Source organism: Hipposideros armiger, unplaced genomic scaffold (genome assembly GCF_001890085.2).
Source record: "Hipposideros armiger isolate ML-2016 unplaced genomic scaffold, ASM189008v1 scaffold_859, whole genome shotgun sequence".
Taxonomy (NCBI): domain Eukaryota; kingdom Metazoa; phylum Chordata; class Mammalia; order Chiroptera; family Hipposideridae; genus Hipposideros; species Hipposideros armiger.
This window is the reverse complement of record NW_017732209.1, coordinates 475,470-489,133: the sequence shown is the minus strand read 5'-3', so window position 1 is coordinate 489,133 and position 13,664 is coordinate 475,470. Positions and strand designations below refer to the sequence as shown.

The 13,664-nt window shown below is 48.1% G+C and overlaps 3 protein-coding genes across 3 annotated transcripts in view; 2 read left to right on the top strand and 1 right to left on the bottom strand.

Moving 5' to 3' along the window:
• The window catches only part of MEIOSIN (meiosis initiator), a 30,874-nt gene extending 19,458 nt beyond the window's left edge, over positions 1-11,416 (bottom strand). The window contains 3 exon segments of the mRNA XM_019629483.1: positions 658-713; positions 3,725-4,012; positions 11,384-11,416. Coding sequence (XP_019485028.1) covers positions 658-713; positions 3,725-4,012; positions 11,384-11,416 — 377 coding nt within the window.
• LOC109374744 (F-box only protein 46) overlaps positions 3,812-13,664 on the top strand; it is a 21,251-nt gene continuing 11,398 nt past the window's right edge. Inside the window, exon 1 of the mRNA XM_019629533.1 lies at positions 3,812-3,884. The gene's annotated coding sequence lies outside the window, so the exon portion shown is untranslated. The remainder of the gene's footprint in view (positions 3,885-13,664) is intronic.
• FBXO46 (F-box protein 46) overlaps positions 11,415-13,664 on the top strand; it is a 7,758-nt gene continuing 5,508 nt past the window's right edge. Inside the window, exon 1 of the mRNA XM_019629482.1 lies at positions 11,415-11,433. Coding sequence (XP_019485027.1) covers positions 11,415-11,433 — 19 coding nt within the window. The remainder of the gene's footprint in view (positions 11,434-13,664) is intronic.

Here is a 13,664-nt window from a genome sequence, read left to right as displayed (position 1 = left end):
CACTGCTGGTGACCTCTGGGATTCCAGGAGGAATGGGCAGTGTGATAGGCATTTCTCATTTTCTTCATGGTGCTCCTTCTTAGCACAGTACCTAAGTAGAGAATCTGAGCAAAGCAGATGCTTATTTTTGGAGTTAATGAATGAAAAGATGAGTGGACATGGCGGGCAGGGGGCAGGGAAGGTGGGGGACGACAGTAGGGGATAAGATGAATTCTGGCTATTCTTTCTTTATCCAGACTTTATAAGGGGGGGTGAGGGGTGGAGACAAATCTGATCCAACCCTCAATCAGTTAGGAAAATCCCCTCTATAAGATTCCTGACATTTGGTAAGTGCTTGATGGATGAATGAATATGAATAAAAGAAAGAAGGAAGAGCATTTAAGACACTCAGAATGCCAAAGCCTACAAGGGCGTAGAGATGATCTCAGCCAACTACCTCAGAGTTCTCTCATCTTGAAAATGGTGGTTATATCACACATACTTCCTTGTGGAGTTGTTAGGATTAAAGGGTATCATACAAACAAAAGGCTTAGCAACGAGTCTGACAAAACAGAATATGCTCAGTAAACATTATTGTTATTATTATTCAACCAGAGTAGCTGGAACTGCAAGAAAGATGGGGAGTGGGGGTCATGGCGGGGTGGGCAGAGCCCTTACCTTTTCTTGGGTATGGGCTGTTCAGGGGAACATAGATATCTGCTGGAATCCCACATCTGCAAAAAGGGAAAAAGAAAGACTTATTGGTGACCTCTGGAATTCCAGGAGAAATGGGCAGGCAGCATGACAAGCAGCCTTCATTTTCCCCATGGTGCTCCTTTGAGCCCTAAAGATCCTAAAATGGAGTCCCCAAGCCCCACAAATATGGGCCCAGAAACCAAGTTAAAAACCCCAAACTCTACAATAAAGTCCATGAATCCCAAATTGTCAATTTAGGCCCCTAAGTTATGATCCAGACCTAAAACTAAAGAGCAAATTCCCAAACTTTGACTTCAGAATTTCTTAATAGTGAGATGTCAGACCCTGAAATGGAGACTTCCAGGCCTGAAAACTGTGGCTTTGAGATCTCTAAACTGTGATATTAAGACACTAAAACTATGACTTTAAACTCCCAAAGCGAGGACCTAGAACCCAAAAAGGAGCCCTTCCAAATCTAAAAAACCCTAAACTCGAGTACTGAGATACCCTAGACCCCTCAACTTTCAACTTCTGACTCCCAAATATGATCCCAATCCTAATATTAAAGTCACAGACCACAAACCTTAACACTGAGAACACAAATCCTTAAGTAAGAAATCTAAACCCCTTCAAAGCAAGCCTCAGCACCTCCCAATTGACCTCAGATCCTAAAGACCTCAAGCCCCCAAAACTGTCACTTCAGAGGGCCGGCCGAGTGGCTCAGTTGGTTAAGAGCTCGCTCAAGAGTTTGAGCTCTGAGCAACAGCGGTTCGAGTCCAGCCTGAGCTGAGCAGCCGCTGAGCTGCCAACAGGTAGCAGGATGGCTCAGCTAAAACAAACAAACAAACAAACAAACAAACAAACAAACAAACAAAACCCCACAAAAACTGTCACTTCAGACCCCCAAGTTGTGACCCCAACCTTAAAACAAAGATCTCCATGAGTCCCACACTCTGAGACCCGGGGACTGTAGGCCCCAAAACTTAATTCTCTAGGTCCCAAACTATGACTCCAAACCCTAAATATCATACCTCATACTCTACATTGAGACTCTAGACCCTAAATCTATACTGAGGCTTCAATTCTCCCAAAGCAGACCCCAGACCCCCAAAATTATACTCTAGAACTCAAAACTAAGATGTCCAGATCCCCAAATTAGGATCCAACAGGAAAGCTTCAAGTTACAAAACTCAAGACCTTCAGGTCCAAAACTAGTTATATTCAGTCACAAATCCTGAGACCCCAGATCCCCAACCCTATGCAAACAGAGCCTCCCAGTATCTCAAACTTGAGCCTGAATCCCAAAATTTAGGCCCAGCCTCCAACCCAAACTTGGCTCTGCTGCCCCAGTCCTGCCTCACCCACCACTCTGCACCCAGGGTACCCTCGCCCCTGCATCCCTAAGACCCCCGCCCCCAGCAGAAGGCCGCGGCCACAAAGTGCTGCTCCTGAGTGAACCCCAGGCTCCCCTCTGGTCAGTAGTGCCAGTCAGTTCCCCACCCCAATTCCCCTCAGCCTCCAGCCACCCGCCTCAGAACGAGCAAAATGGCTTCCCCCGCCCCCTTCTGGTTTCTCGCCAGCCCTACAATTGGGAGTTCGATCCGACAGCGTCTCACGCTGGTTCTGGGAGGATGGCGGCGCGTGCAGGCCCCAGGCTGGCCTCGGTCACCACGTTTCAAACCCCGGCACGAAGTGGGCGCGAATCTCCTGGATGCGAGGCTCCTGAGTGAGGCCTGAAGAGGCGAGCGAGAGTGTGCTCCTGAGGCCAAGCCACGCCCTCACCAGTTCCCGCCAAGTGCGCTGGGCGAGAAACTGGAAATGGCAGAGGGTAGGGTGCAAGTGGCCGTGCGCACGCGCGCCTGGGAAAGGACCCTGTCTTCAAGCATGGCGCGAGCTCAGCCTCGCGCCTCCTGACACAACATTTGCTGGTGCGCGCCAAAGTACCGACCAATCAGGGCTCACTCAGCTGCCGCCTTTTCGGCGGGCCACGCCCACCTCATGACTCCTGCCGTCCTAGCCGAAGGATACTAACTAGGAGGCGGGGTCTCCCCAACTGCCAACTCCCGGGAAGAGAGGTCTGGCCAGGCTCCCTTTGGGCCTTCAGGTGTTCCATTTCCACGTTTTCCCTTCAGCACGTATCTAACGAGGCCCTTCTGTGTGCCAAGCACCATGGTGGAAGTTGGGAATTTAGCCGCGGTCTTTCCAGTGCAGTCTGGAAGGCTCACAGACCGTGAGAATCTAGTGAGGCAGGGGCTGCTTTAAAGATTCAAAAACAAGGGCCATTGGAATTGTGCCTTGGTAGCAGTTCCCCTCATGAAGCTGTATGTGCCTTGATATATATACCAAACTCTGCATTTTAGAAAGCTCATTCTCATGGCGCGCGAGGAGGATGGACTGGAAAATATAGGTTAAGGAGAAGTGATCTAGCGACCTTGTGGAGAGTAGAGGCCCTGGTGTCCAACACATTTCAGTTCCAATCACTCTCTTGCTGTGTTGCCATGGAGAAAGGCTTAATTTTTTCCTGCCTTAATTTATACATTTGAAATAATTCTTACTGAGGTTGTCTACAGGGTTTTGGCATACAATTAGCATGCAGTATTTACTCAACACTTATTTACGCTGTTATGGGTGTTTGACCAAGATATACAAAGGTGCCTGTCCCCGTGGAGCTTTTATTCTATGACGTGGACGAGTTCCTAGTGCATGGGTCTTCCTTCTCTCCTAAGGCTTAATTTTCTCATTTGTGAATTAGGTGGTGGTAAGAAAACCAGAGGAAAAAAGTGGGTGAGAAAGTACAAGGCTCTGTTAATTATTGTGTTAATCAGTTTAAGTAAAACGATAAACTTGTTCTTCCCCAACTCTCCACCTCTCATAAAGCCCTTTGCAATTTTCTCAATTCCCTTTCCAAGGGCCCGGGGCCAAAATGGAGGAGGCTGGACTACATCTCCCAGCGCGCCTGGAGGGGGCGCTCTTTGCGCCTGCGCTGCTAAGCGCCCTGTCTGTCTCTAGAGAGTTACAGTTGTCCTTTTCAGTTTGCTTTCTTTCCCACCTTCGAAAGCTTGGCCGTGCTGCCTTCTGGGAGGTGTAGTCCGTAGCCGCCCGGACTCCAATTCCCAGCGGGCTTCGGGGCGGGAACCCGGAAGGGGAGGCTGGAGAGGAGCGAGTGGGGGAAACCCGCGTAGCCGAGGGAGCTGCGGCGCAGGGAGATGGTGAGAACCCAGAGCGGAGGCCCGGGGCGCTTGAGAGCTGGGGCGGAGGTTCGGGACCGAGTGGCGAGAGGGAAGAGGCAAGGGCTAAAGAAGAGGCTGGATGAGGAGAGATCGCTGGGGGGAGGGGACTGGAAGGAATGGGAGCCGGAGGGAGTAGTAAGAGAATGGGGGTTGGGGACGGGTCTTAGAGGTGGGAAGGGAGTCGAGCTTTGGGATTGATTGTAAGGGAGCCCAGAGTTGGGAAAGGGGATCCTGAGTAGGAGAAGGGGCTAGACGTCCAGGCAGAGGCCCTGAAGGGACAATTTTGAGGGGTTTAGCCAGGGGGATATGGAAAGGCATGGGGGTCAGGGCTAGATGAATGAAGGGGTCTGGAGGCTTCGAGGGAGAGGCCAGCTGTGGATGCGGTGGATTGGGGCCTCTGTATTGGATTAGGGAGAGGAGAGCAAATTGAAATGGTGGAAGAGAGAAATCAGTGGTAAAGTGGTGTGTGGGTTAGGCTCCAGGACTGGATGGGATGGGGAGAGTGAGATTAGGGGCCGGGATGTAGCGATAGTTTGCCTGGTCCAGCCAGAGATTCCTGATACGCTGGACAATCACAGAACTGTAAGATAATATGGCCAGAGGGGCCATAGAGACAAACTTGTGCTCTCTCATTTCTCCAGTGGGATTTAGAAAAGTGTAGTGGTTTATGTGTATGGGCAATCCATAATTCAGATCTCTTATTCTGCCCTTCCTTTGTGACCTGGGCAAGTCTCCCCTCTCTGAAATTCAGTGCCCTTATCTGTATTGTGGGAATAGCATGGCATGGAGACAAGGGGAGGCGCCATGAGATCCTTACCCCGGCTAGCAGTAAGTCCTCAGTAGAGCTGTTTGTTGATGGGACGTTCCCCACCCCAGGAATGTGACTGGGTCACAGGTGCTAATGGATTCCCTCCTTTTCAGTCCAGCCCCAGGGGCATTTTCTCAAAACCTGGCACTGATCTGGGCACACCCCAGCTCAGAAGCATGCAGGGGCTCCCCACAGTGGATTACAGCTAACACTTACTGTTTAGGAAGCGCCTGGCCCTGTTCTTAGCTGTTTGTGAGTAACTCATTTAATTCTGACAACATTCCTAAGGTATAGGTGCTGTTATTATCTTCATTCTACAGAAAGAAAGTAGAGGCACAGAGAAGTTAAGCAACTTTCCTAAGGTCATCCAGCATTAAATAATAGACTCAGGATTCCAACCTAGGCATCGAGACTCAGAATCTGTGCTTTCACTGCTGTAATTTAGTCCCCTCTCCTTGTACTGAAGTCATGAGTAGGACAGGGACTGGAGAACTGAAGCAGTCCTCAGTTGTTGGTTTTTTTGTTTTTTTGGGTTTTTTTAAAGAATTTATTGGGGAATTGGGAGAGGGGAGCAGCGTTGGGGAATTAGGGAAGGGGAACAGACAAGTTGCTGTCCTTTTGTTCTTCAGTCTAGTTGTGGAGGACGTCACGTCACTGGCCCATGTTGGTATTATCATTGTGCTCTTCCCGGGTGAGTCAGTTGCTCACCGGCCATTGGACGGCTGCTCACGGTGGCTCACGAAAGCTCACACCAGCTGCTGGCCAGCCCCACTGCAGCCTACACCGTCTCCGGCGACTCTCAGCCGCCCAGCTCCAGGTCGAGCTGTTGTTCAGCATCTTAGCTGTAGAGGGCGCAGCATCACTGGCCCTAATGTAGGATCCGAACCGGGGCCCTGCTGCTCAGAGCTGCCGTCCTAAGCCAACTCCTAACCAACGCGCCACTTGGCTGGCTCAAGCAGTCCTCAGTTTTAATTTTAGTTTGCCATTTACTTGCTGTGTGACCTTGGGCAAGTATTTTGGCCTCTCAAATATAAAATGGGATCAGTAACCCTAGGAAGGTTAGAAGGTTCACAGAAGTAAGCATGTAAAGTGCTTGGAGTAAGTGCTCAATACATGTGAGTTGTCATTTTTTTTTAACATGAATAGGAATCAGACCTGAGAGAGAAGGCAGTAGAGAGGGACCAGTGAGCGAGACATCAGCCAGGTTGCCTCCTTTCCTTTCTCTCCCAGGTCGCCCCCATATCCTGACTCTTCTAGTTCCCCATCCTCTACCCCTGGGCTCCCAAGTCCAAGGGGTGGCTCCCCAAGGGGGTGCTCAGAAACTCAATCTGTCCCCATTCCCATCCCTATCCTCAGCCAAATATAAATAATTCACTTGGCAATGCCCAGCCTGGCCCAACTCCAGGTATTTCAGTGAAAAGGAAATATTTCTAACAACTGTGTTCTCCCCTCCCCCAACCTTTTGGTCATTGGGGCCTCACTGGGCAGTTGGCAACTTTGTAATTCATCTTGGTTCATTTGTTGAGAGGCTTCCTGAGTATCACATAAGTTATCTGACTCTGATAGGAAAGCACTGGCTTCAGATAGGCCCAGGTTCAAATTCAACTCGCCACCTCTGCCACTGTGTGTCCTTGGCCCACTCTGGGCCTCCGTTTTCTAATATGTAAAATGGGGCTACATTCCAACTATGAGGCTCTTGTAAGGAGTTGATAAGGTAACATATAAAATGCCTCGTGCTTATGAAGCCCTCAGTAAGTGGGAAGTATTTTAATGATTTTTATTCTTTCAAGAAGAACTTATTGAACATGCACTCTGAAACCACAATACCCAGATGTGAACGCTGGCTCCATCACCCTGCAGCAGTGTGACTTTGGACAAGTCACTTAACCCCTCAGGACCTCAGTTTCCTCTTCTGGAAAATGCGGGTTTATTCCTTGAGTAGTCTACAGTGTTGATAGAGCACCTACTGTGTGCCAGGGTCTGTACCAGGTGCAGGCCAACACCCTGCCCTTGGAGAGCTTGCTGTTGTCACAGCGCTGGGGCAGTTTTGCAACTCTGGTGGCACTTGTGCTCATTTTTCAGGTTTGGGCTTCTCTATTACTGATTCATTTTTAGCTTCTCATGCCATCTTTGCCTGCTTGTCATTGTTTTCATGGATTTTTAACACTTTGCCTCCAGCCCTCAGTGAATTATCTGAAATAGTCTTGGTTTGGAGAAAAGTTGCCAACCTCCCACTCATCCCTGTTCCTGTGTGTCACATCTGGGCACCCTGGGGTGATGTGACACTTTTTTTTCCTTTGTCTTAGAAAATGTGCCTGCTTTCCAAGTAATTTGGCCTTTTCTTAAAATCTTAAATGTATTTTCAACTTGTGCTTGTCTGAAGCTTACTCATACAAAGTGATATTTTTAATGATGTATTTCTAGCAGCTGTGGTAATGCCGTATTATTCCTAAAAGCACAGGTTTTCTAAAAGGCTTGGCCCATCACCTGATCTGTGATGCCATCCTGACCCCTTGATTCAGATCATAACCTCCCCTTCTTATGCTCTAAATCTCTCTTACTTACTATATTTGTCTCCCACAGCATTTGCCACCTTGAAACTTACTATATATTTATTGTCCCTCTCTCCAATTAGTGTATCAGCCCCATGAGGACAAGGATTTCTTCCTCCTTTTTCCTGCATATCCCCAGTGCTTGGAATAGTACCTGGTACACAGTAGCTGCTCTGTAAATGTCTGTTCAATTAATAACTGAGACCCAATACCCAACCACAATAAAGGAATGGTCCTGTTTTGGCTATTGTGAGGAACTGGGATCAATTTAATTTCAGAATGTGAAATAGGGAAGAAGTCTTTGGCTGGGTCAGTGATTTCCAAACTCTCAGGTAGTCTCACTTTTTCTTAATAATCCCAGCGCCTGAATAGTGAGCCAGCCATTTCTCAGTGCCTAGCTGGCATTGAGCATTCTCCTGGGTTGATCCTTTCCAGTGAGTGGTCAACCAACCCACGGGTGGGTGCTGTTATTATCTTCATTTTACAATGGGGGAAACTGAAGCATGGAGGGTTAAGCATCCTGCCTGAGGTCATGCTCCCAGAGTTGGGAGAGCTGGGATGCTGGCAGGCTCTGCCTGGATTCTGTCTGCATCCTATTGGGCTGTCAGAAAAGTCATGACGTATTCTGTTTTTCGTTGTAAAAATACGTCATGACTTTTCCAACAATCCTGTAGGATCTCTAGATCCTGACACGTTAGATTTCGATGATTCCTACTATTAGGCAGTTTTAGTTGGGAAGGAAAACTTGACAGGGAGTGAGGCCAGCAGACGCTGAGGCCAAAAAGCCAAGAAAGGGATGGATGGATGGATCAAGATTGTGGACAAATGGTGGCAGGGTGGGTGGTGGGGTCAAGAGGGTGGGGGATAGAAGGAGCAGGTCAAGGAACAGGGCCCTAGTGTCCTGCCACCAATTCCTGTGTGACTGTAGGAAAGTGCTCTATGCCCAGCCCTGTCCTGGTATGGACTCAGACAGCCCCAAACCCTGGGATGGAGGCACCCCAAGGTGGGGCGAGGGGTGTCACCTGAGTCAGCATGGGAGGGTCAGGCATCTGTTTTTTATCATTTTCTTCTTTCTTTGGTTTATTGTTGTTGTTGATGTTGTTTCAGATGTCTTAAGTTGCACGCTTAGCTTGTTAATTGTCAGCTTTTCTCTTGTCTTTGTGCATTTATGGAAACAGGTTCTCCCTAGACCTGCTGCACCGCTCTCCTCCTAGGCTCTCCCTTTACCTTCATCTGGGGATTCCTTTGGCCCCTCTTTTGGGCTAGATCTTATTTCCTTGATCTGATCACTTTTTCTTGGTTTACTCCATTTTGGAGAAGCACACCCTCCAGTAACTTCCTGAAAAAGGGTTCATGGACATGTTTTTTGGTTGTTTTTTTTTTTTTTTGCGAACTTGCACCTCTTGGAAGGGTTTTAAGCAGGGGAGTGATAGGGTCCGATTTGTGTTTGGAAAGCTCTCACTGGCTAGGATGGAGCTGGAAGAGCTAAACTAGCCCAGTGAGCCAAGTGTGCAGGCTAGAGCAGCTGTGCCTTGGAGGAGAGGTCCTAGCCTTCCAGAAACCCACAGGGTGGAGGAGAGAGAGGCCTTTACCCAGGTCATTCAGCAATGACAGGTGACAGGTGCTGCAAAAGCACAGGCCTCAGGGGGAAGAGATCCCATGTAGCTTGTGAGGGCACCAGGACAGCTCCTAGAGGAGGAGGAAGCATCCTGCCTCAGTTCTGGAAGCAGGATTTCCACAGGTGGACTTGGTTGGAATCAACTGGCTTTTTTCCAGGAGGTCCCCGGTATCAAATGTGCTAAAGGCAGAAAGCATGACAGTGTTAGGAATTTGTTCATATTTTCAAACGAATATGCATTGCACACCTACCATGTGCTAGGGCATTGCTTCTCAAACTTAAATATGCATGCGATTGCCTAGAGATCTGGTTGAAGGTCATGTTCTGATTCAGCAGGTATAGGCTGGAGCCCAAGATTGCATTTCTAGCATTCTCAGGGGCTGCTGCTCTGGACACCACACTTAGAGGAGCCAAGTGCTCGGTGCTGTCATTAGAGCTGGGGATACAGCAGTGACAAAACTAGACAAAAATACTGACCCTGGGGGAGCTTTCATCTTAGTGAGGGGAGACAAGAAACTTTATAAACAAAGTTTATGGTATATTAGATGGTAATACGTGCTAAGGAGAAAATAAATCAGGGAAGGAGGAAAGGGTATGTGGCGGGGGCTGCAGTTTTAAATCAAGGAAGTTCTCATGAAGATGATTTCTGAGCAAGACCCAGAGGAGGTAAGGGGGTAAGTCTTGTGCATACCTAGGGAAGAGCATTCTGAGCAGGGGGAACAGAGAGTACATAGGCCTTGAGGACTGAACAAGAAGATCCTTGCAAAGTGGTTGGTATACTCAATGAATGAAGCTGCTTGTGCTTCATGAACTTGTGCTCTGGAGGCCGCCAAGCTCATTTGATTCAAAGCGGCCACAAAGCTGTGTTCAAAGCCAATTACGTAGCCATTCTATGTCTCCATTTCCGAATCTTTAACATGAGATTAAAAATAGTGAGATGTGAGAGCTGAATGAGTTAATATTTATAGAGCACTAAGAGCAAAGCCTGGCTCACAGTTCGTGCTTAAGTGTTAACTGCTGTTGTGATCATCATTGTCTGTAATATATTCATGTTGGTCATGATTGTTTATTTGGATGTCTGCCCCCTTTCCCATGAGCTCTTCATGGTGAGCTCAGTGTCATCTCTGTGTCCCCAGCGCCCAACCCGGGGCCAGCACGGAGGAGGACCTCTGAATATCAAACTAGGAATGTAAAATGTGGATTCTCCATCAGTGTTGATTATGGGGTTCAGGTCCTTACTAATTTTATCTTTTCATTCGCTCTTTGGAGAGTTACTTTAAGGTTTCCCATTACAATTGTGGATATACCAAACTCTGTCATCTTGTTTTGTTTTTTGTTTTTGTTTTTCTGTATATACTTTGAGGCCATAGTATTAGGAACACTTATGTTGAGAACTTTTTTGTGTAATGGGTCAATTTGTTTTGTCACCATCTTTGTCCCTAATACCTTTTGCTTTTGTCAGGCTTTTTTGTTTTTGTTTTTAAGTGGTAACGTCATTCTACTTGTCTCTTGCTTCATATTTGCCTGGTCAGTCTTTTTCCATCTTTTTACTTTCAGTCTTTCTGTGTTGTGATGTTTTACAATAAATGGATCTTTGTGGAACATTCTTTGAAAGCTGACCTAACTTAGGGCCTTGTGCTAGGCTCAGTGTGTGAGGAGTTAGAAAATTCTGCCCCAGTGACCCTGCCGGCTAGGACACAGACAGAACCTGGGTGTGAAACAGAGTTTACACTGCCAAGGCTTCATGAAGTTCTGGAGTTGGAGCCACAGGGAAAGGAGCTTTGATCCATCCAGTCCCATGCTGGGGACATCATGATGACCTTGAGAGCTCTGGCCCTTCCCCCCCTCCCCCAGGGGTTTTGTGGGTCCAGTAGAGGAGACAGATCCATCCTTAAATAGTGGTGATTCAGAGTGAGCAGGGCTGGGACTAGGGAACCAAGAGGTCCCTCTCTTGGCGGGTGGGTGGTTCTAGGAAAGGGGCTCAGAGGAGGCCTCATTAAAGTTACATCTGAGCAAAGACTAGAATAATAAGGAAATAAGGAGTGGAGCCATGTGGATATCTGGGGGGAAAGCCTTCTAATTAGCGGGAACAGCAAATCCAAAGACCATGGAAGGAAAAAAGAGTTAGGTGACTGAGGAATAGGTAGCAGGGAAGCTAGGGTGGGAGCCCAGAGGTGGGTTAGCTTCTTGGAGGAGGGGATGGCTGAGCTGAGACCTCAGAGAATATGTAGTGAAACAGTAGAGCACAGTGATCTGGAATCAGATTCCCTGGGTTCATGTCCCTGCTCCATGTCACAACAGTTCCGTGTGACCTTGAGCTGGGTAGGCAACTCGTCCTGCTTCAGTTTCTTCATCCATACAGTGAAGATGATAATAGCGCCTGCTGAGGATCAGACAGGGCCCAGTATTCTAACTGTTCTCTATGCCAGATCATGTGCCCGCCTGGGTCCGCCAAGGGTGTGCAGGAGTGGGGAGGGATGAGGCTGGATTGGTGAGATACCTGGGCTTTTTCCCAAGGGTACTGGGGCGTCATGGCAGGTTTTGAACAGGGTGGGGATGGGGTCAGGTTTATGCTTTAATGTGCAGGATGATTGGGAAGCAGGCAATGCCAGGGCAGGGTGGTGGGGGAACAGGTGATGCCTGGACAGGCGCCAGTAGTGGAGCCACCTTTGGGTGTCTCTGGAATCAGCCTGACGTTGAAAGGATCTAGACCAGCGTTGTTCAGTAGAAATAGAATGTGAAGTGTATGTGTTATTTAAAGTCCAGTACTCGCATTTAAAAAGTCAAAAGAAAAGTTAATTTTACATATTTAATTAAATTATATCTTAAATATTATTTTGACAGGTAATCAATATTTTAAAATCATTATGAACGTATTTCTTTCTTTTTTTTTTTTTTCTTGTACTAAGGCTGAGTCAGATTTGGGGCGCCAGTTTGGAAAGACTGAATGACTGAACAGGGAGGTCCGTTTGGCCCCAGCGCCTCAGCCTTGAATGCCACCAGAGGTTTAGACTCAGTGCCGCGAGAGCCGTTGCAGGGTTCTGCCATTTGGTTTTTAGAGAGGTGATCCTGCTGCCTCATTTCCCCCCGCAGGGGGAAATCTTGGCCCCCAGGATTCCCAACCAAAGCTGGGCATTCTCCGATCTCTGTGCTCGCTTCCTTCCCTCCCTCCCTGGAGTCTCAATCCCGGAGTTGCTTGTCCCTTTAAATCTCAACTGTCAATCAGGGCTCCTGTATAAAGGGAATGTCTTGTAATAAACCTCTCCGTGAATGCGGTCGCCTCTGTATTTGCCTTGTTCCTCCGTTTAGCAGAAAGTTGGGAATTTTTCCACACTCTCTTACACGCCGCTGTTTCCACACCTCCTTAGTCACCTCTCGCCTACTCCTCCCTCTTTCGAAGTTGGGCCCCTTCGCCAAGGCCTGCCTTATATGGACAAGGCCCAGAATGGCAGCCTCCCATTGGCTGGGGGCATCACGCGCGAGTCTGTCAACAAAGGGGAGGAGGGAAACTAGTCCTGCGCCAGCCTGCAGGACTGCCTTAGGGAAGGAGTGAGGGGGCGGGCCTTCGTCCCTCTAGGCGCGTGCTTGTGGGCTGCCACTTTCTCCCGCAGGGGGGCGGGGCTCCCTGCTGGTGGCCCCTTGGGGGTGTGCCTAGGTTTCGAGGGTCGTTTGAGGGGGTTGGCGGATTTCATGGGGACGGTTACAAAATTTGAGGGTTCCATTTGCATTGAAGCGATATTTTAGGGCTTGTGGAAGTGTTTGTGTGGTTGTGGGAGATACTTGGGGTCCTTTTGCGCTGAGGGGGCGCCTTGGAATTTGAGTTTGGGTTCTTTTGTAATGTGGTAGGTTCGGTTGTGTTGTAGGGGTCTCCTTTGGGGTTTGGGGTGTTTTGTAGGTATATGATTTGGGAGCTTATAGAGAGGTTTATAAGCAAAGAATCCAGGAGTACCGATTCTGGAGCCAGAACACCTTTGTTTTCTCCTGTCTTGCCTTCTTCCTGTCTGACTCCAGACTTGGGGTTCAACCTTTCTGTGCCTCATCTGGAAACGGACTAATACACTACCTGCTTTCTAGGGACTGGGAGGATTAGCAGCAGGATTTGTTAGAACAGTACCTAATTAGCTTGTAGTGAGCCTGCAATAAGCTCTGTTATAACAAATGTCTGTTGTAACATTTGTAGGGTTTCTTTGGGATTATTTGAGGGGCTCTTTTGGCTTTGAGAAATATATAATTTGGGATTAGCCTTATGTATGAGGGAGGGTTTATGTTTTAGTGAGTTCTTTTGCAGTTTGGGGGCTTCTGTGGAATTAGGGAATACATTTAGAGGTTTAGGAAGAGTTTGAAGTGAGTATAGGATTTCAGGAAACTAGTCTTTAGGGACATCTGTGAGGTTGGGAAATTGCTGTGTATGTTGGAGTTCTTGGTAGGTGTGGGATCTATGTGGGGTTCATTGAGATTGGGGCCTCCTGTTCTGGAGGGAATATTTATACGTTTTGTAGGTTTAAAGTAGGATTTGGAAGGGTCTGAATATTTTGGGGGGACATTGATATTCTGGAGATAAGGGTAGGAACTAATTGGGGATTTCTAGGGGTGGTCAAGTTGCTATAGAGCAGCGGTTCTCATCCTGTGGGGTCACGACCCCTCGGAGGTCGAACAACCCTTTCACAGGGGTCGCGAAGACCATCAGAAAACAAAAAGATATTTACATTACGATTCATAACAGTAGCAAAATTACAGTTATAGAGTAGCAACGAAAATAATTTTATGGTTGGGGGTCACCA